The sequence below is a fragment of the Podarcis bocagei genome (genome assembly GCF_964188305.1).
Source record: "Podarcis bocagei genome assembly, chromosome: 4".
Lineage (NCBI taxonomy): Eukaryota > Metazoa > Chordata > Lepidosauria > Squamata > Lacertidae > Podarcis > Podarcis bocagei.
The window spans coordinates 68,048,487-68,071,784 of record NC_138128.1 but is presented as its reverse complement, the minus strand read 5'-3'; the positions used below and the strand labels follow the sequence as shown (position 1 = coordinate 68,071,784).

Here is a 23,298-nt window from a genome sequence, read left to right as displayed (position 1 = left end):
AAGCTGAAAAGCAGAAGTAAATGCCCTCGGCTTAGGTTCTGTTCCGCAAAGCCTGGAATACTCACTTATATGAGTGGTTAGTTTTTTACTTTTATTGGTCTAAAGTGTTTTTTAAAAAATAAAAATTCAATAGATTGCAATAGTATGAGTGTACACAAATTCCCTTCTAGTCTGGTCCCCTTTGTTCAGCAAAATATCCAGAAAGGGACTTAAAAAACTGAAACATCACACCCCCATGATAAGCACTCTAAAAGCTGATACACTTCAGGGTTGTTGAGGTTTATGATAGAGACATCTGCACAGCCCTGGACATTGTTCTCAATTGTTTCAATTTGTTCAGCATAGCAAGCTAATGTATTCCCATTTACCTTGTATAGATCACTGTGGGAGCATCGGTGCATACAACAGCATGAACAATTGCAGGCCTGAGTAATAATAATAATAATTAATAATAATAATAATAATAATTTATTATTTATACCCCGCCCATCTGGCTGGGTTTCCCCAGCCACTCTGGGCGGCTTCCAAAAGAATATTAAAATACTATGGTACATCAAACATTAAAAGCTTCCCTAAACAGGGCTGCCTTCAGATGTCTTCTAAAAGTCTGGTAGTTGTTGTTCTCTTTGACATCTGGTGGGAGGGCATTCCACAGGGAGGGCGCCACTACCGAGAAGGCCCTCTGCCTGGTTCCCTGTAACTTGGCTTCTCGCAGTGAGGGAACCGCCAGAAGGCCCTCGGTGCTGGACCTCAGTGTCCGGGTAGAACGATGGAGGTGGAGACGCTCCTTCAGGTAGTCCATAGTATTCCTATTTAATGTAAGTTAAACATGGAACAAGTGATTCTGGAGTTGCAGATTTGGAGTGGTTTTCAAACTTAACTGCAAAGCATTGCATATAAGTGTGTATCTGAAGAAGTGTGCATGCACACGAAAGCTTATACCCAGAACAAACTTAGTTGGTCTCTAAGGTGCTACTGGAAAAACATTTTTTTTAATTTACATTGTATATAAGTACACCTAATAATTTTATAGATGACAACCATTTTGAATTTTTTTAAAGTTATTAAAGTGATTTACACAAGCTTCTAAATAGAAAATAAACTTGTTATCTGCTGGCTTCTTCCATCAGCATTGCAACAATGGTGGCACTTGTGGAATGACATGATGCTGCCAGGGAGCTATTGAAAGCTTGCAGGGACATTATCATGGAGGCTACTTTTTAAAAAAATAATGAATAGATGAATGGATACTGTAGTCTGCTTTTCGCCAAAAATACCTGACCTATACATAATCATGCATGTCATTTATTACTGAATTCACAAAGGGGCATTAATTTGTTCCTGCGAACTGTACATACTACAGCTGTAAAGAGATACCGTAATTTCCCCTTTTCCCCACGCTCTTTGACTTCCTGTCAGAGCAGCACCACTGGGGGACACAATATTCTACCCACCATCAGTGGCGTAGCGTGGGTTGTCAGCACCCGGGGCAAGGCAAGTAAATTGCGCCCCCTAACCTGTGGATTTGTGCCCCCTAACCTGTGGATTTGCGCCCCCTAACCCTAACCCCCAGATGTTGCGCCCGGTGCGGCCGGGGCCCCCTGCACCCCCCACGCTACGCCACTGCCCACCATTATATTACAGTCGGTGAGGACAGGGTGAATGGGTTTTCCTCACAGCAATGGGAAATAGGACTTGGGTGAGGTATGTGCCTTAACTGTGCAAGGAAACTTAACCAGCAATAACATTCTACTGTTCAGAACATAGACCTGGTAAAGGGTTTCACAGGATCGAGCAGAAGAAGTGTGCTAGAGGCAAACAGCATGTGATCAAAAAAAGGTCGTTCAGTGCACCCATACATATGAGTCAGACTCTTCACTGCTTCAGCTTTGGTTTACTGTGACTGTAGCCAACAATAATTTCCACGGTAGTTCTTGCACCTGCCATGACACATGAATTACGAGGTTCTGCCCTCCCCTACTTCCTCCTCTGACTTCTGAGCCACAGTAGAAACAGAATCATAGGATTGTAGAGTTGGAAGGTACCATGAGGGTCATGTAGCCCAACCCGCCTGCACTTCAGGAATCTTTCATGGGTTGGAACACATGACCCTGAGATTAAGACTCTCCTGCTCTCAACCCTAAACTTTATTTTTCATTACTGCTGCTATTGTGAATCGACACGGTTGCAAACTGATCGCTCTGTTCCTTGAAAATAACAATAAAAACACACGCAATGGTTGGATAGCTCAGTTGGTTAGAGCATGGTGCTGATAAAGCCAAGGTTGCGGGTTCAATTCCATATAGGGCAGCTGCATATTCCTGCATTGCAGGTGGCTGGACTATCAGCCTTTCTCAACCTGTGGGTCCCCAGATGTTGTTGAACTACAACTCCCATCATGCCTAGCGAGCAAGGCCAGAGCTCAGGGATGATGGGAGTTGTAGTCCAACAACATCTGGGAACCTACAGGTTGAGAACCGCTGGATGACGCTCAGGGTCCCTTCCAACTCTACAATTCTATGATTCTACATCGGCTTTAAAAACAAAACAAAACAACAACAACTGTGCAGGTGTCAGTCCAGCCTCACGAGGGGCTTAGCCTCACCAAGGTCCTAACTGCTGCTCATACTACCAACCCGCCTCTCAACTACTCCCATTCCTGCCCTAGGCAGACTCCAAAGAGCTAAGCGAAGTCGGGGGCAGCTTTACCGCGCCTTTCCCTTTGCGCCCCGCCCAACCGCTGTCCCTGTGAGCGCGCGCGCGGCGCCAGCCGGCTGTCTCCGCTGAGGGGAGCAACGGGCCCTTGGCTCAGCCACGGCGGCCGGAGCCCGCGCGGCGCTGCTGCTGCTGCTGGCGGCATTGCGCTCGAGAGCGGCGCTCGCGGCGAGAGATTGGGGCGTGCGCCGCCCCCGGCGCGTGTCACGGATTAGGCGAGGCGAGCAGCGGCGGGCAGCGGCAGCAGCGCCTGGGCTCGGCTCCGCTCATTGTTGGGCCATTGTGGCGGCGGCGGCGGCGACCGGCGGCTGCCGCCACTTCTCTCTAGCCGAAGCCCTCAGGCGAGGCGGACTTGACGCGACTCTCCCGGCAGCCATGGCTTTATGGTAAGCTGGCGCGCTTTCTCCTCTTCGAAGGAGAGGTATCGAAACGGGGATGGCTTTGCTGCAGAGAGATGGAGGGCGGGGAAGGGGGCTGCGGGAAGGCAGCCGGAGGGGGGGGGCTGACGCCCTCGTCGTGCCCCACGGCGTTCGCCAGGCGCATCTGGCCGACCCCTCCCGGAGGCGCAGGGCTGGGCTGCAGGCACCTTGCGCTCCCATTCCGAAAGGGCCCGCTCTGACGCGTGGACAAGGCGCCGACCCTCCGCCAGACAAACATGTGTGCCTCGAGGGGCGGGGGAAGAAGCCTCGAAGCCCTTGTCTTCCTAGTTCCGCCTCTTGCTGCCACAGCCGGCGAGGAACCTCGAGCTTAGGGAATCGGGAAGCCGTGCTCTCTGGCTGAGGCTGATCTGACATATCTCTTTCCCTGGCCATTATTATATACCGCGTTTCCCTAGAGCATCGCCGCTCGGGAACATGCTGTGCTGGAAAGGTGCTAGAGTGGATCTAGACAACGGGGCGGGCGGCAGTTCCCGCCCCCTTTGAAATGTGGCCGAAATGAAGCAGCTTCAGTCGTTTCCAGATGCCATTTGTTTTTAAAGGGAAACAAGGAATGGAGTGCACATTTCAGAAACAACATTACAGATCTCCCTCCCTCCCCCACTCTCCTCTTTTTATAAGCAGACTCCACAAATCCCTTAACAGGCCCACTGGGATTTGCAAATCCACATAAGGATTTGCTACCCCATCCCCACCTCCAAGCCCCCCCTTTCCTGTTAAGTGGCTTTTGCCCTAGGGATTTTATTGCATCTGTACCTCAGACTCATTCTTCACTTCAGAGCTGCAGTTTTCTCTTTGCCTGCCCTCAGCACTTTCGCAGCTATGTTATTGATTCCCCAAGGACTTTCAGGTTGCATCAAGATGGCCTTGAATGCAATACAAATACTGAGAAGCAATCAAGACAATAAGGTGGAACTGAGAAGATGCTCAGGGAGAATTTTCACTCTCTCTATCATAAACAGCTTTCCTTCTTTCCTTTCCCCTTTTTATTGTGAGTACAGTATATGACCTTTATAATTTACCATGCCATTATATATATGAGTTACTAATGTTAGGATTAACCCAAGATTCTGTTCCTAATTGGATTCAACTGTAAATTGAACAGCAATTAGCACTCTACTAGGTTTTCGGCCTGGTAATTGCTCTTGTTCTAACAGGCACTTTCTCCAGGGACATGTTGAAATATTGCCCGTAAATAGCATTGGCAGAATATGAAAAATAAATGTCTTAAGAAAGTGAGGAAGGAGCAACAACTGTGTGAAATTGCGCTGTCTAGAATCTTGTATTGCCTTTCAATAGATAAAAGCTTGGCATAACCGTAACCTAGCTTGCTGTAATATATTTTAGTAGGCCAACTAAATATAAAATGGAGTGTATTTTAAAAATATTGCAAAATGATGTCACATTTCTGGACTGGATCTCCAGACAAAGGATAATTCATAAGATTAGCAATTAATAGGACTGATACGACTGTAAGAATAGATTAGGTCTTGAGAAATTCAGAAATCCAAGTTGAAAAGTGCTGTTAAATTCTAAATTGCTAAGAATGTGGCTAGACAGCCACAGTTAAAGATGTCATAAACTGGTATTCTAGTGATAGCTTTTTTCCCTTTTTTTAAAGAAAACATATACTGTATCTGAATTTGGAGTTTTGTTGTTGGGGCTGTTGGTGTTTGCACTATATAAAGCTGAAAGGTTTGCCAATATTTGCTTATTTTTAGCAGCTATGCTAATGTTCAGTGTCAGGAAACATTTTAAGATCATAACAAATTATATTCCATTGCTAAATGTGCTCGCTCAAAAATGACCTATCTCAGTAGAGCCTAGGAGCAGTTAACGCAGTGAATCAGTACACTGAAATCATGAGTTTAGTGAATTCTGATGGGGTTTTGAATGTGACTGAAAGTTGAGTCACACAACCCTCTCAGCATGTTACCATCCTCAGAGAATACTCAGCCTACAATGAGTTGACTTGGGAGAGCAGTGTGACTGCTGCTGGCAAGCGCTGAGTTTGGCACAGTCATTTTAGAGAGTTGGTAGCAGTCATGTTTCTCCCCCTGGCCTAGTAACTTGTCCTCTTGTTTCTAAGTGGAACTTAATGCAGCTAGCGGTGTCTGTTTTCTAACTGGAAGTAGAAAGTTTTTATTCTATTAAGCAGTTGTTGTTGTTTAGTCGTTTAGTCGTGTCTGACTCTTTGTGACCCCATGGACCAGAGCGCGCCAGGCACTCCTGTCGTCCACTGCCTCTCGCAGTTTGGTCAAACTCATGCTCGTAGATTCGAGAACACTGTCCAACCATCTCGTCCTCTGTCGTCCCCTTCTCCTTGTGCCCTCCCAACATCAGGGTCTTTTCCAGGGAGTCTTCTCTTCTCATGAGGTGGCCAAAGTACTGGAGCCTCAGATTCACGATCTGTCTTTCCAGTGAGCACTAAGGGCTGATTTCCTTAAGAATGGATAGGTTTGGTCTTCTTGCAGTCCATGGGACTCTCAAGAGTCTCCTCTAGCACCATAATTCAAAAGCATCAATTCTTTGGCGATCAGCCTTTATGGTCCAGCTCTCACTTCCATACATCACTACTGGGAAAAGCATGGCTTTAACTATACGGACCTTTGTTGGCAAGGTGATGTCTCTGCTTTTTAAGATGCTGTCTAGGTTTGTCTTTGCTTTTCTCCCAAGAAGCAGGCGCCTTTTAATTTCATGAGTGCTGTCACCATCTGCAGTGATCATGGAGCCCAAGAAAGTAATTGCATATATTTTCAATTTAACAAGGGTGGTGCATGTACAGAAGGAAACCTCATGTACACATCCCTTGCATGGGTTGAAATTATGTGCTCAAAAGTATACAGTGGGCATGTATTCTGGCTTTAGATCCTTCTGTTTAGATTCTGTGTAATTCCAGATATGGGACTGGTTACTGTACAAAGCACTTAGCATTCATTTGGAGGAAGTGAACATAATTCATTTGCTACTTCCTGTGTTACCGATTGTGAAGAAAAGGATCCGTGATTTAGCTCTCCCCTCCAAACCCGAGCAGGTGATCTGAGCTGTCAGGCTTTGCAAAGTGGCCATCTGTTGGGTGGTTTTGTTGTTGTTTAGTCGTTTAGTGGTGTCCGACTCTTCGTGACTCCATGGACCAGAGCACGCCAGGCACTCCTGTCTTCCACTGCCTCCTGCAGTTTGGTCAAACTCATGCTGGTAGCTTCGAGAATACTGTCCAAATATCTCGTCCTCTGTCATCTGTGTTTCCATGGCACACTAAACCAGGGTGCTGAAGCTCAGGTCTGCAGACCAAATGTGGCTCATCAGCCTCTTCTTTCTGGCCAGGCCACACCCCTCATTGTTTCTACTTCATACCTTAGCTTCATGCTGATAACACCAAGGTTGCAGGTTCCGTCCCCATATGGGACAGCTTTATATTCCTGCATTGCAGGGGGTTGAAGTAGTTGATCCTCAGGGTCCCTTCCAACTCTACAATTCTATTATTCTGTAAGTGCTTTTGTCATGTAGTTCATACCAGCAAAATGGTTAACACTATTGTTAGTTTCTTTAAAAAAATTTTTTTAAAATTAATTTCCCCCCCTCATAACAAATATCCAATATCAATAACATTCATTTTCCAATTTCCCCCCTCCCTATTGACTTCCCTCAGCTTCCATTTCTGGTTTATTCCATCAAATGTTACATCCTGCTGTTTGTATATAGTACTATGTTGTCACATTGTTAAATTTCTTGTTCTCTGTAAATAAAATTGTAAATGTTTATTTAAAACCTGCCAGGGAGTCCATGTCTGTTTGTTTTTTCGTTTCTGCAAATACTGTATGTTGTAAAAGGTTCCCATTCTTTTTTGAAATCACTATTGTCCTTTTCACGCAATTTGGCTGTTAACTTTGCCAACTCTGCATAGTTCACCAACTTTTATTGCCATTGTTCTTTTGATGGTATTTCTCCAGTCTTCCAGTTTTGTGCTATTAAGATTCTTGCTGCTGTTGTGGCATACAGGAATAATGTCCGTTTTTCTTTCAGCAGCTCTTCAATACCTAACAAACACTATTGTTAGTTTCAAACAGGCTGATTTCACACAATCATTGCTGAATGTTAGACTGAGTTTTTAGCTAAGAGCAAAAAACCCAGTCTCAGTTCCAAACTGCAAATGCAACCTTTGGTTAAGCAAAAGCAAGCACTTTGGAACTTCTTCTCTTGGGTGCATGAGATGGGAGCAGGAGAGTATGTGAGCCCAGAGTTCGAGGCAGCTCATTATGGAGTGCATGCATAATTCTAACCTGTAATCTAACACCAAGGCTGCCAACCTTTTAGGGGCTGTGAGCACATTTGCAAGCTAGATAAACACACACACACACACACACACACACACACACACACACGGTGCATCCACGCATACACCACAGCCTATTCTATTGGCTACAAGAGAGAAATCTGTGTGGAGAGGGGATAGGACCTGGTGGGCACCAGGGAAGGCCTTTATGGCTGCATGGGCACCCATGGGCACAACATTGGTGGTCCCTGGTTTCACATGATGTCCTGATGTGCCCAAAATGTCAGTAACTGTTGACAGCCGGTGTATCAGAATGTTAGATTTTGATCAGGGAAATTTCTGGGTTCAATTTTCTGCTGACCCATGCAGTTCACCTTGAGCTCTCTCCATCTAACCTACACCACAATGTTGTTGTGAGGGCGATATCAGTTAAGTCTTGGGCATGTTGCCTTGGGCTCCTTAGAAGAAGGATGTAATACAATCTAATAAATAAATTAGATTTTTTTTTAATGGACTAGTATCTACTGCATATCTATATTTGTTTCACAAACCAGAACTGTGTATAAGCTGTTCCTTTTAAAAATGGGGGCAACTTCCCCCACCTCCCAAACGACATGTTACTTTTGTGTTGTAATAAGGGCATTGCCTACTAACAGGTCATTGGTTAAAATCCCATTGCTCACATGAGTGTTATTAGAGGATACAACAGTCTGCTAGCTATGAGCGGATTAGGAGTGTATTGAAGTAATGGGATGCTTAGAATAATCATGCCAGTTGACCTTAAAGAAGTTTGTAGCAAACAAGCATATGGAATGAACTCTTCTCCATGAGCTGAAGGTCACCTTCTTTTGATACCTTTGCTCTGAGTCAAGTTTAAAAATCAGTGGAATGGTTTACCTTGATACAGAGGCAGCATTCGTCAGTATCTTTTCTACACACAATAAACAACCAGGGTAACCTGAGATCTAACTACTTCCCTCTTGAAACTTCTATATGAACTGTTTTATTATGATTTTGCTACACACACACAGCCCATAGTCACTTCTGAATAAGTATGCAGAGCATTGCATTGTAAAATCAACTAAATTGTTGTTAGGAAGCAGACATATTCAATGATTGTATTAAGATTCTACAGTACTCTCAACCGACAGAAGTGCTTATATATCTTAATCATGTTGTCATCTATAATGTAACTGCTTAAGCTTTCATGGAGCTAATCTTAGAGCTCACCTTGTACATTCAAATGCAGTTTGCTGCCATTTTAATGTTTGACATTTCTGCATAATTTGATGTGAATATGTATCAGTTGAATGTTTGTATGCCTCTGTTTGCTTTGTATTATTGATTTGGCTTGACATGTAGTCTACTTTCTTCAGTTACTAAGTTGCTGTTATTGTTATTATTATTAGCCAACCTTCCTATGCATGCACTGTATCAGAAATTTGCTGTGCCCTGGCAGCATAAAAGGAAATAATTATCTCTATTAGTCATTTGCCTAGTCATCAATGGAACTATTTACAAACTCAGAAGATGCAACAGTGAAAAAATAAAAAAGTATCCCCAGTTCTGAACAACTTATATGGATACTTATATAGTTACTTATATAGATAACCAGTAGCCACCTAGTTGACGTTGCTCAGGAATTCTAAGAAACCAACAAATTGGTGCAGTTTTCAAAGGTTCAGTCTGCCAAAATGGCATCCATTTGTATCCAAACACAGATAAAAGCCTGCTACTTGATCATAGGAACCATCATGCAAAATTTGCTTACAACATTCATAGCAACCAGACAAAGAAATTTCCACAATATAGGTTGGAAGATGAGGGATAGGCACTGGATCAAATATACTAACTATGTTAAGAGATCTTAACTGTTAAAACAATAAAGTCATGAGCAGATAGGAAACTTATACTAATTACAAAAACAAATCAGTCAACATTATGATACAATTAAATTCACTTTTAAAAATATATTTATTTATTCCGTATGTTTATATCCCTCCTTTTCTCTGTGATGAAACTCAAGGCAGCATACATGGGCTTCCCAGGTAGACACTGACCAGGCACAGACCTGCGTAGCACAACCAAGGCAGCTGTCTCATGTGGCCTCAAATCACGCCTGGAGTCATTAGACAACTTGCTATAAATTTAAACAGTGCTAGGTAGGGTTTCTATAAACCAGAGTTTTCCAAACATTTCATGTTGGTGACACACTTTTTAGATGTGCATCATTTCACGACACAGTAGTTCAGTTTTACTAGCAAACCAGAGGTTAAACCAGGCATAGGCAAACTAGGCCCTCCAGATGTTTTGGGACTACAACTCCCACCATCCCTAGCTAACAGGACCAGTGGTCAGGGATGATGGGAGTTGTAGTCCTAAAACATCTGGAGAGCCGAGTTTGCCTATGCCTAGGTTAAACTAACCCCTTTCCAGCTCCGGGAGGAGCATAGGGAGCGTTCACGCGGCACATTAATGTGTTGCGACACACGGTTTGGAAAGCTCTGCTATAAATGCTAACTATTCTGCAAATAGTCCTTTTTTATTTTTATCCTGGAGCATCAGGGCCAGCCTTTATTTATTTAAAATAAAATAAATTAACAACAGATATCACAGAGGTAATGCTCATTCCTGCAGCAAGCAAGATAGAATAATAGGTATTCTTTGGCAGTGGTCTTTGCCACTGATAACTGACTGCTTTCCTGTTCAGATACACCAGTGGTTTTCAACCTGTCTTCCATGGCACCCTGGGGTGCCTTGAGTGATGGTCAGGGATGCAAGGGGCAACACTGGTCTTTGTTCCTCTTTCCTTCCCTCCCTCCTTTCCTCTAATGCCCTCTCACACCTCTGCCTCTGAAAGGCTAGCACAGCTGTTTGTTGCAGCATCCCTGCCTACAAGCTCCCCAGGCGAATGGTGCTTCTGGGGCTGGAGGAAGTGTGAGGAGGCACCTCTCCTTGGGGCAGCAGCAGCTGCTGCCTGGAGGACTCCCAAGGAGAGGGGAGAGGGAAGAGGGAGAGGATGCTGAGGGAACACTCCACAAGGTAGTGTATTTGAAAAAGGGTGAGAGGCTGCCAGCTCTGCAGGCAAGGGGAGACATAACTGAGCTCTTGAGCTCCACAGGGGTGCCACAGAAAGAATGTAGTTGGTCAAGGGAACTATGGACTCAAAAAGGCTGAAAACCACCCACAATTACTCTAGGTGGCCAGCTGGAAAAAACTTTCCTTTCCTTCAAGTTTGCCCCTAATTGCTGCAGGGCCAGGAGGAAGCATCTCCATTCCTGCAATTTCTAAAACCTCTTTAATTTCATTATGGCATTAAGCTGACACCTGTGTGGTGGCATCCCCGACTTCATGGAATATTTGATCATACTTGACTGCATCTTCGTCGTCTTCTTTGGTGATCACTTGCAACCGAGTAAGATTGTCTTCTATAAACACGGTTTTAAAAGTGAGTCTGTAAGTGACTGTGGAGGCCATTTTTGGATCCACATGTCTTTCCACGTTGGGGACATGCAGTAGGTTTCTAGGCAGGAGTTGATCATGGTGAGGGTTTGCCAAGCATGCCTTCCTCTTAGCACTTTTCTCCCTTTTGTCCTGAGTTCAAGCATCTTCAAAACCCATGACACCTTTGGTAAAGGCTCTTCTCCAATTGGAGCGCTTGCAGGCCAGTGTTTCCCAGTTGACTGCATCTAATAATGGACAGTTAGTTGACAATATTTGATCAGTCAATTGACCCAAGTGGCAATTCTGTAAGTAAGCAAGGCTCGTCAGATTTGTGGTTCTTGGGATGTCTGGGCTTCCTCTATGCATAAATCAGACGGATTAGGAAGATAAAATGGCCACTCTGAGTAATGACAGCTGTTGCAGGCAAAATTTGCAATGGTGCAAAGCAGAATAAAACTGGAGAAGGTAATAGAAACAGGGCCAAGAGTGCAGGGGACAATCAGCTTCGATAAAGACAGTTGAGAAAAATAATATGCTGGGACAGTAAATTTGTCCACTGCCAAGGGAACTCTCCCAAACCAGAATGCCAAAGCTAATTTGTGTATTCTGCTTAGGACAGACATGGGGGACAATTGACTGATCAAACAGTGCCTGTTGAGCAGTCAATTAACTTTAATCAGTTACTTCATGCATGAAAATAATGCCTACCTTTTTATTGTATACTATGAGATTGTTTTTAACAATAACAGAGAATAAAGGCTCTATTTCTGAGCCCCGCAAATGCTAAGTTACAACTTGCCCTGTAATTCCTTCTAAATGCATTCCATGCTCTTACCTTCCTATTAATCACATGACCTAGCTCAAGGGTGGCTCACCATTTTTATTTTTTTCAGTCAAGGGCCACATCCACTCTTGACCAATCCTCTGGAACAGGTGTTGCTGCTCCACACACTTGTATGCACATCCAAAGGCACACTGTCTCCCTCCACAGCTGATCAATGCAGTCTGATGATGAGGTGGCCTCCATCCACCCCCATTTTTTTTTGCCACAGTCGTCAAAATTAGTAGAGTCTGGGGGGGGGGGCAGAAACGTTTTCTTAGAGGACATGGATTAGACTGCCAAAGGGACAGTTAGCCATCCCATCCTAGCTTCTCCTCCTACCTGGGTGCTGCACTGCCAGCTCTGAACAGTACAGGTTTACAGTTCAATAGGGAGCAACACACACAAGCAATTTCACATAAGTCACAAGTTCCCGTTTATCAGTGGACTATCACTAAATCCATTGCATTTGATGTGGTGAGGTTTTATCAAGTGCTCTGAAACAGTCATGATTATGGGAGCAAACCGATTGTGGAGTGTTCTTATAATAAGCATAATTACCATTATTCTTTTTTACTGTTCTTAAAATGAAATGCTCTAAATTTGCCCAATATTTTGACCAGTCAAATGCCAAACCAAATTTTTGTTTCCCTCTAAATGGTGGCAATATAGTCAACCTCCTGCAGGCTCTGTAGGCTCTGAGAGAACTTCGTTTTTCAGACTAGGTGATGAAATAATTATGAGAGATCTTTGAGGGGCACTCTTTACCAGCTCAGCTTTTTCTCTGCTATCAGATTATTTGGACACTGAGTGTTCAGTATTTTTATTATTTTGGAGGAAGATGGCACACGGTGAGATAATTGGATAATGTCAGCGTTGTGATAGCAGAATGACTTGAATTGTTATTTGGTTTTGAAAATAATGTGTCAATTTATAGACACAGATGTCTTCTGTTTAGGAGAGAGAGATGATGTAAATACATTCTACTGAAATTATTGTTGAACAACCTATAAATAGCCTATCCTTCAACTCAGTTTGCCAAAGCCAGTTAGGCAGTCAGAGCAAGTTTTGTTGAAATGAAGGGGGCTGAGTGCTGGAGTTAGATACTCCAGTTCTATTAAAAGATGATAGAAGATGAATGCTTATTAAAAAGATTTTTCAGAAACTTTGCAGAGCTATTTTTACACAGTCTACAGTTCCACCTTAGCCTGATCCCGTCAGATGCTATTTTGGAAAATAAGAATATAGGTTCATGTGCCAGGATTTCTGTGGCTCCTCAGAGTGAAGAGCATGGCACTGAGATTGCATCACAAGAATCCCAAAACACGATAGTACAGCAGTATGGCTTGATAGTACTGTGCTGATAACAACCAGTAAGCCCCACTGCATACAACAAAGCAAAATAATTTTCAAGCCCACCCTCCAAAATTTTGGGAAGATTATTGAAGTACATATGAATTGCTCAGTTGGAATAAACCCTTTCTTTCATCTTGGGATAATCAAGTGATAATGCTGTTTATGGCTGCAAGGTGAAATTACTGCTTAATGGTCCAGAACGGTTGATAGATTTTTCATTAATGGGAGCTAATTGTTAGGAAGTAGTTAGAGAACGCTGAGTGTTTTGACTAAGAGTTAGCAGAGCTGGGAGCATTACGCCTGCCCTGCTAAGGGGGAAGACAAGAGGGGTATGTGCTGCTGTGTGTGCATGTGAAGAGAGAAAAAGAAACCACTTTTGGAACCTGGCAGGATACAAAGAGAGAAGCTGTGAATGAAAGGCTGGAAGCATATTGAAGTGCCAGTGCCTTTCCAGGGATCTGGTGTGGCACAGTAGATATTGCCTCTTAGGACACCCACTGCTTTCATGTATACTCTGCTTGCATATTTGTACACAAGCAAAGTATTATAAAAAGGCCAGTCTCCAGCACTTTCTTCCCCAAAGGAAAGCAAAACCTGGGAGGTGATTTTCCTGGAACTTTTTACCTCTTAAAGAATATGGAACGATATCAGTATATCAGCATGTAGCTCACAGTCCTAGTAAATTTGAATTAGTATTTTGCATATTCTTATTTTTACTGGCTGAGATATCTATAGATAGCATTTCACCCCCTTCAGCTTACCACTCTCATCTTCTGTTGCTTTGATTTCCGATGTCTGGTTTTGTGACTTCTCTAAATCTACCAGGGTGCAGGTGGTAGAACCAATGAGGCTTGCAAACTTGCCTGTTGATGTTACTAATCATGTTCCTTTTTCAAACCCTGCATTTTGTTTCTTTGCCTTCAAAGGGTTTATGCAGCTGGGGGCGGGGGGGGGGCTGTTGCTGAGCTCACAGGGGTTTTTTTTTTTGCAGAATCAAGCTCCAACATGCTTGACATTTCCATGCTTGACATTCTGAGATAATGACCTTGGTTTATATGAAGAGGATCTCAAGGGCTTTTCTGCTGAGTTAAGGTTATGTGAATCAGGTGCAGGTATATTTCAGTAGAGCTGTTAATTGCACCCCCAAAAGTAGTTAGTCCTACTGTTATTTATATGGTGAAAGGGATATATCAACAGACCTAAGGTATGGTGTATTAAAGACTGTCTACCAATGCATGATAACAGTGTGTGTCTTGACTGGAAAAAAGTAGTGAAGGAACAAATGCTTTCTTACACTTTACATATTTACTTTGTGCAGTAAAACAGAGAACTTGGCTCTTGCTGTAGTGCATTGTCACATATGATATATTGCTAGGAAGGAGCCTACCATGAAAGTATAGTCGTTTCCTTTGTTTAGGGTGCAATCTTATGGCCCCTGGGGGGGCTTGGGGCTGTGTGCTAGGGGAGGACCAGGAAATGGCTTGGATTGCTAGAGCCCTGTCTGGTCAAGTTGCATGGAATCAATTTCAATCCGTTACCCCCGAGGATGTGGACAGGCTGCTTGGACGAGTGAAACCAACCACCTGTCTCCTTGATCCTTGCCCATCCTGGCTTATAAAAGCTAGCCGGGAAGGGCTGGGCGATGGGCTCTGCGGGGTGGTGAATGCTTCCCTCTGTGAGGGAACATTCCCAGATCCGCTGAAAGAGGCGGTCATTAAACCGCTTCTTAAAAAACCATCTTTAGACCCGGCCAGTATGGCCAACTATCGCCCAGTTTCAAATCTTCCATTCTTGGGCAAGGTGATTGAGCGTGTGGTTGCTGAACAACTCCAGGCACGCCTGGAGGATGCGGACCATTTGGATCCCTTCCAATCAGGGTTCAGGCCTCATCATGGGACTGAAACTGCCTTGGTCGCACTGGTTGATGATCTCCGGCGAGCTAGGGACAAAGGTGAGAGTTGTTTCCTAGTTCTGCTGGATCTCTCAGCGGCCTTTGATACAATCGACCATAACATCCTTCTGGACCGTCTAGAGGGGTTGGGAGCTGGGGGCACTGTTATACAGTGGTTTCGCTCCTTTCTCCTGGGCCGTGTTCAGAAAGTGGTGGTGGGGGATGAGTGTTCAGACCCTTGGGCCCTCACTTGTGGGGTGCCTCAGGGTTCCGTCCTCTCCCCCATGCTTTTTAACATCTATATGAAGCCGCTGGGAGAGATCATCAGGAGGTTTGGGCTGGGTGTTCATCAGTATGCGGATGACACCCAGCTCTACCTCTCTCTTAAATCAGAACCAGTGAAGGCGGTGAAGGTCCTGTGTGAGTGCCTGGAGGCGGTTGGAGGATGGATGGCGGCTAATGGATTGAAGTTGAATCCTGACAAGACAGAAGTACTGTTTTTGGGGGACAGGGGGCGGGCTGGTGTGGAGAACTCCCTGGTCCTGAATGGGGTAACTGTGCCCCTGAAGGACCAGGTGCGTAGCCTGGGAGTCATTTTGGACTCACAGCTGTCCATGGAGGCGCAGGTCAATTCTGTATCCAGGGCAGCTGTCTACCAACTCCACCTGGTACGCAGGCTGAGACCCTACCTGCCCGCTGACTGTCTGGCCAGAGTGGTGCATGCTCTAGTTATCTCCCGCTTGGACTACTGCAATGCGCTCTACGTGGGGCTACCTTTGAAGGTGACTCGGAAACTACAACTAATCCAGAATGCGGCAGCTAGACTGGTGACTGGGGGCGGCCGCCGAGACCACATAACACCGGTCTTGAAAGACCTACATTGGCTCCCAGTACGTTTCCGAGCACAATTCAAAGTGTTGGTGTTGACCTTTAAAGCCCTAAACGGCTTCGGCCCAGTATACCTGAAGGAGCGTCTCCACCCCCATCGTTCTGCCCGGACACTGAGGTCCAGCGCCGAGGGCCTTCTGGCGGTTCCCTCATTGCGAGAAGCGAAGCTACAGGGAACCAGGCAGAGGGCCTTTTCGGTGGTGGCGCCCGCCCTGTGGAATGCCCTCCCATCGGATGTCAAGGTGATGGACAACTACCTGACATTCAGAAAACATCTTAAGGCGGCCCTATTCAGGGAAGCTTTTAATGTATGATATTTTAGTGTTTTTTGGTTTCTGTGGAAGCCGCCCAGAGTGGCTGGGGAAACCCAGCCAGATGGGCGGGGTACAAATAATAAATTATTATTATTATTATTATTATCCTAGTCCCCTGATGTGCCCCCAAAGCAGGGAAAGCTTGAGATCACGACCCGCCCAAAGCTCTTTTTAGGGGGCAAGAGCACAGTGTGAGAGTGCGGCACCCAAAATGGCCACCATGATCTCACATGAAACAAGGTGATGTCCCAATTTTTCCAGGGCAGTTGCTAGGTATATATCTGGAAGATATGGCTACCTTTGAAATACAGGTTAGCAAAGCCATGATGCTTTAAGTACCAATCTATGGATTCATGATACATGATTCATATTTCAAGAGACAAATACTGGTTAGTTACAGTTGTTGACAAGATAGGAGCATCATCAGTATATTTCCTTGGAACTTTGTCATTGGCGTGAGATGTTGGATGAGACTGCTACTGAGCACTGTATCTTTTCCCATTCTATTTTTCTGCCTAGATGGAAGGACTGGAGAGGAAGAATAAGCTTGGGTTGCAAGCACAAAGTAACATGGAACAACCATTCACTGTAAGTTCATTGGTAAGTGCTAAGGGCTGGTGCTTCATGATGCATGGAAAGCTGCTTATCAGCCATGTCTGCTTGAATGGTGTGGATATTGGCTTGAGCCCTGTTTTTTTTGTGAAGCAAGCATCCCACTGAAGCTCAAAATACACCCTGGAACATGTTGTCCATCTTTCCAAAATGTATTGAGTTGGCATAAAATAAAAAAAGTTTATGAATGCTACTTCTTACTCTCCACCTGGTCCATAACTTTTTACTTTTACTGAACTCCTCTGATAATCATATCATTGTTGATAAGTTATCCTAAACCACTCCTTTAAAGCCTTGGTAGGCCCAGACATAATTAAAAATCACAACTTTTAAGGCTTGAGGTAGACATGACAGAAGATGTGGGGCTGCTGCTAAAAATAGGACCATCCTCTCCTCTTTTCTCTCCCTCCATAATGTCTACTAATACATAACGTATGGTGAGACATCACAGTGAGAGAATATCTTTGCTACATTTAAGTGGCTGCCAGTTGGGGACACAGGGAAACTCTCAGCATGGTGGCATGATGCCATGTGCTTAAATTGCGAGGAGGAGGCAGAGATGCAGGACTGGTGTTTTCTTCAGCAGTCTTCCTATCTCACTATGTCTTTGCTGAAGCCTGAATCATATCTCAAACCTCCCATATTACATTCCTGTTTATGAATGAGGCTGAACAGAGTGGCTAAAGGTAAAGGGACCCCTGACAATTAAGTCCAGTCACGAATGACATGGGGTTGCGGTGCTCATCTCGCTTTATTAGCCAAGAGAGCCGGCATACAGCTTCCGAGTCATGTGGCCAGCATGACTAAGCTGCTTCTGGCGAACCAGGGCAGCGCCCGGAAACGCTGTTTACCTTCCTGCCAGAGCGGTACCTGTTTATCTACTTGCACTATGTGCTTTCGAACTGCTAGGTTGGCAGGAGCGGGGACCGCGGACCAAGGCTCAGTGGTTTACACCACAGCGCCACTTGCATCCTGTTTATGAAAGAGGCCAAACAGAGTGGCTCCAGATGGTTTAAAAAGTGGGGACTGAAAACTTTATGATTCTGACTTGCATATATGTAAATGTGAAAGACAACATTTCAGAACAACAGCAGCTGTTAAAAATATATCATAATGGGCATAAAGTGCACATCTCTTGCATCATTAAGCAAAATGATTTTTGGAAAGTTGTGTGGTTTTGAAAGTGTGGTTGTGTGCATGTGCATGGAGTAGCTGGGGGTTGGTTTAATGAGATTTCCCTTCCACTATTTTGCAACAGCTCTGATGGAGCAAAATCGAACCTTGCTGAAACTGTAGGTTGCAACTGCTAATTGTGGCTCAAGATTTCAGCTCGAGTTCCTTGGATAACTTCAGTAACCAAAGTGAAATGCAATTTGTGCTATCTGTTTTAACAGAAAAGGCTAGCAGCTATACCTGACCACACAGATGTTTCACTGACCCCAGAGGAGCGTGTACGTGCCTTAAGCAAACTTGGTTGTAACATCACAATAAATGAAGACATTACTCCACGGCGCTACTTCAGATCTGGAGTGGAGATGGAGCGCATGGCATCTGTATATCTGGAAGAAGGAAATCTTGAAAATGCCTTTGTTCTCTATAATAAGTTTATAACGTAAGGATTGGTCTGGAGTTATGGATATCAACCTCATCTTAATTTTTAGAAATGGCAATTTTAAGCCAGTGGAGTGCTAGCAAATGATTCCAAATGTGTCTGAAAAAAGGGGTCTTGTTAGGCAATGACTTTAGAGCTCAACAAATATGCCCTCATTTGTTACAGGGCACACAGAAGGCTTTCCTAACTTCTGCTTCCAAAATTCTATATTTTCCAAGCATGTGAACAGTAATTACTTTTATACCTGGAAAATACATCTTTCTCCCAGCTAGCGTGTCAGTTGTGATGTGAACACTGCATGCAGTGTAACTGCACTAGTGCCACAGAGCCTGGTAGAAAATGTATGTTAACTTTAGTAGTGATAAACAACACAACCCTCACCTGGTGCTAGGGATTTTCACAGTTTTTGTTCACTCCATGTTTTAAGTGATCCAACCTGATTCACACTTCTTGGATTAATATGCAGATCAGAACACAGTTATTTTTCCGTTTTCAAACTTCTCTGAATTTTGTGATATAGCTGTTAGCGCAAATGTGTATTCAACTGCCTCTTTTAGGCTAAAATGTGTATTTTAGGTAAAAAAAACTATTAAAATTGTATTTTACGGTAAAATGTGTACAGAAAATGCACATTTTCCTATGATTTTTTAAAAAAAGAAATTGCAGAATCACGCAGAAATTGGACTGAATAGACTCGATGCAAAAGTTACATGAACTGGAAATAGACATCCTTTCATCCTTACCTGATGCCTCTACCATTGTGTTAATTTATGGGAAAGACAGTTTTCCTTTTTTTAATGTTTAAAGATGGAGCACTCAAAAATCAGGAGTTAGATGTTACAGCAAACTTGAGGCCACCATCTTAAACATCAGCTTTGTGTCCCTTCTCCTGTCCATAATGATAAAGGATATTCAACATACAGAAGAATTTCATTACTCTGTAACCTTCCTTGACAATGATCTACATGGATACAGAGAGTGATGATATAATATTATGCATGGAATATCACATGCAGGCTGGGATGTTGGGACTTGTAGTCTGAGAACATCTAGAGCAGTGTTTCCCAACCGGTGTTCCGCGGCACACTAGTGTGCCGTGAGACATCGGCTGGTGTGCCGTGGGAGGAAGGCGGGCGAGTCGGGCGGTGAGAGGCGGCGGCGGCGGCGAGGATCCGCGTCGAGCCGGGGGCGGCTCCGCGGTGGTGGTGCCGAGCGGCGGGGCAGCGCGCGCAAAAGGGAGGATCGCGAGACAGCGGAGGAGGAGGAGGCCGGCATGTCCGGGCAGCAGCAGCAACAACAGCAGCAGCAACTCCCGCCGCCGCCCCCTCCTCCGCCCGCTATCGCCGCCACCACCACAACAGCCGCCGCCGCCTCAGCTGCCCTCGCTCTGCTGCCTCCTCCCACCCCGGCAAGGGGGAGGGAAAAAACTTTCGCTTTTGTGCGTCCCTCCCGGCGTGACGCTGCGCGCTGACGTCACGGGGCGGGGCTTTAATGGTGGTGTGCCGCGAGATTTTTTTCCGGCTCACAGGTGTGCCGTTGCCCAAAAACATTTGGGAAACACTGATCTAGAGGGCACAGTGCTGGCTATCTGGCATTTGAGAAAGGGGATAGGGAAGAAACAAGGCACAGGGTGCTGTTTTCATGGGTTGCCTCATGTTTGCCATACATCCCAGTTTCACAGTCTGCAACCTTCCAGACCTTTTCAAATGCAGAAGAGCCTAATAGACTTTCCGTTAATTGAGAAGAGACAGGCTCATCAGGCAGGCCACCACTCATCAGAATGTGTGAGCTTTGGCTGCACCATGCATTGCTGGAGTTGACTCCTGCCTTCAGCTAGTATTTTGCTAAAACTGATGGTTGTAAAAACTCAGGGAAAGTGCAGAAATGAGGTACATATGAACTATGTGGCTGCTGTTGCATCATCACAAAGCTAGGGCTCAAACTGAGATAAGGGATTTCTGCTGGGTGATTTAATCTTGCATGTTGCATTTTGAATACAGCTGTGTTCCCCCCCCCCACACACAGCAGCTTTTTATTTAACTCTTGTCATGCATCTTCAGTACAAATAACCAATGCATACCTTAATAAGCAGCCAGCAATTACAACGGCCACTATCGCCATGCCAACGACTAATTTCATTCTAGCAAGCAACCTCCATGAACTAGAAACTGCAGTATTTTGCCAGTAAATGGGGATAGGGAGCCCTGCCAGTGTTTCCTATAGTGTCAATAAACTAGGCTGCCAGACCTGCTTCTGTTGCTGAGTCACTAATCCATCTCCTAACCTGCGAGTGAATGAGTGGAAGCTCGCTATGCCATTTTTGAATTCCTTTTGTGCACCTGTGCCTGCTTCTGGCACTCTCTTGGCAGAGTCTTTTTCCCTTCCTCAAGCCCAGTTTTGTTCCCAGACGTACCTTAACACAATAGGCTGCATTATGGATGCAGACAAGCTGCTTTCCATGCTGCCTTCTCATTCACCCACACTCACATCTGAGAAAAGGAAACAGAAATCTTGCAGCAACTATGTGTTCTGGGGAAAGCCATGTGAGAAGTTAAATGGGAAAGTCTTGAAGCTCAGTGGTGAGTCATAAGCTTTTCACTCAGAAGGTCCCAGCCTCAGTCCTTCAGTCTAAATGTTCACAACTTTTCATACTGGGACACCTGCCTAAGTTTTGAGAAGTTGTTTTCAGTTGAAGTATTGAAATAGTTAGTGCTGGGCTAGTACCCCCGAGGAAAGAGGCAAGAAGAATTGAAATGGAGGGGAGTGAAGGATTGAAAAATTACATTGTCAATTACAACAAACAAAGAAAGTAGGTACACCAAAGGATAGTTCTAGTGCTTTGTTTTATTCATTACCTATAGCGCCTAGGCATTGCCGATTGCATGGTCGGCGGTTCGAATCTCCGCGGCGGGGTGCGCTCCCGTCGTTCGGTCCCAGCGCCTGCCAACCTAGCAGTTCGAAAGCACCCCCGGGTGCAAGTAGATAAATAGGGACCGCTTACCAGCGGGAAGGTAAATGGCATTCCGTGTGCTGCGCTGGCTCGCCAGATGCAGCTTGTCACGCTGGCCACGTGACCCGGAAGTGTCTGCAGACAGCGCTGGCTCCCGGCCTCTTAAGTGAGATGGGCACACAACCCTAGAGTCTGTCAAGACTGGCCCGTACGGGCAGGGGTACCTTTACCTTTTTATAGTTTACAAATATATTCTAAACATAGCATTGACTGCAATTGAGAAGCATTATTTTTCTGGAAGAGCTGCATGAGAATGAGTGGCACTACAGCATAGTAAATAGTAAACCAATTGTGCACTGAGAACCGACTGTGGAACTGCAGTGTTGTAATTTAAAATCTAAAGGTACAGAAAGCTGCTGTGAATCAAAAAAGGAACACTAGGTCCAGCGTCATACGATTTATGCAGCCAGCTTTTGTCTCTGCAGGAAAACAATGGTGTTGTGGATATTTCTCAGACATGCAAGGTGGAAAATGTGTGTGTCTCGTTTTCTAGTTTGTTTGTAGAAAAGCTGCCCTGTCATCGAGACTACCAGCAATGTGCAGTTCCAGAAAAACAGGATATCATGAAGGTAGAGTTGCTTTTTTAAAAAACAACAACAGGCATTTCAAAGGACTCCTTTTTCTTTTCATGAACCAATAACAACAGCACCATCAGCTCTGCTAAGGCATTTGGGCTCTAGAAGCTGATGTTTCCATCGGTGCTGAGGGCTACAGTATGAGCTCTGGGTTTGGAAGCCATGTTCTCCTATTGAGACCAGACTTTATACATTTTCTCATGATTAAATTATGTTAGCCATTTTACCAAGGCAGCAGTGCCATCATGACCTTTGAAATCTATCAGTAGCAAACACAAGGGCAGTTAAAGCCATTGAATAGCCATGTCAATAGAGGCATTAATCACAGATAAAGCTGATTCATAGATCTGAACCTTAATTTTTTTTGTATTTAATTTTATAATAATAGATGAATTGATTATGAGATCAAGATGGTGATCTGGAATGGGAGGAAAGCAAGTATTTATATGCATTTATTTATTTATTTAAATTCTTTCTAACAAAGAAACTGAAGGACATAGCCTTTCCAAGAACTGATGAATTGAAGAAGGAGTTGTTAAAGAAATATAATGCAGAATATCGGGAATATATGCAAGACAAGGTAAATTCCACCAGAACATTTATATTGTATGTGTTTTTAATTATATGTGTACCCCATCATCAATATTCTGTATAACAAATCTGGCAAATATATAAACCTTTAGTAAGGAACCCTTTCTGTGAATGACATAATTTATTTAGCTTTTAAACATTTTGTGTTAGTGGTGGTAAGTAACACTGTTACTATTGATGATAATAATAATAATGTTAAAAATGAACAAAAAGTGAAACTGAACACTAACATATCAGCTATCTATTTAGAAACCAAAGTCCTTTGTTACCTCTTGATCCATGGAAATGTTCCACTAGATTGATGGAACAATCAATCCCCTGGCAACACAGACACACACAAGTAGGCAGCTATGCCCAAACAACATGGGTGCCAAGAACTGTACTGCCCAAAAGCAATGCATCCATATTCTGCACTGCACTGTTCCTTGCCAAAAAGTTTGGCCAAGAATCATAGCCAGCAATAAACATATGTCAGTTCCTTGACATTATTCACTTCCTATGCTTGTGCTCACAGAGGAAAGGATCCTTTCCAAAGCCCAAAATATGCATGATGGTAGCAGACCTACTAAATGAAAAGTTCTCATTTTCACGAGTGTGAGTGGTGCAACTGAAAGGGTCAGAGAGCTATGCAGCCAGGAGCAGAGTATTGGACAGTTTACCCAGAAGTCTGTTTCTTAAGGTCCAGTACCAGAAGTAAGCCCTGCAGGGGGAAAGCTACAGGCTGAAGGTTTGTTCAGCATTCTCCCCATCCCCATACACT

General features: G+C 44.4%; 1 protein-coding gene across 2 annotated transcripts in view; it reads left to right on the top strand.

Annotated features, from left to right (window-relative positions):
- Positions 1-2,855: 2,855 nt before the first annotated feature.
- Positions 2,856-23,298, top strand: part of STAMBPL1 (STAM binding protein like 1) — a 30,237-nt gene continuing 9,794 nt past the window's right edge. The window contains exons 1-5 of one of the 2 annotated variants that reach the window (XM_081189707.1): positions 2,856-3,101; positions 16,658-16,726; positions 18,145-18,362; positions 21,866-21,941; positions 22,432-22,527. In XM_081189707.1, coding sequence (XP_081045833.1) covers positions 3,099-3,101; positions 16,658-16,726; positions 18,145-18,362; positions 21,866-21,941; positions 22,432-22,527 — 462 coding nt within the window. In that variant the 5' untranslated portion in view covers positions 2,856-3,098. Of the gene's footprint in view, positions 3,102-16,657; positions 16,739-18,144; positions 18,363-21,865; positions 21,942-22,431; positions 22,528-23,298 lie in introns of both variants that reach the window. The other variant, XM_081189706.1, reaches the window with a different exon arrangement.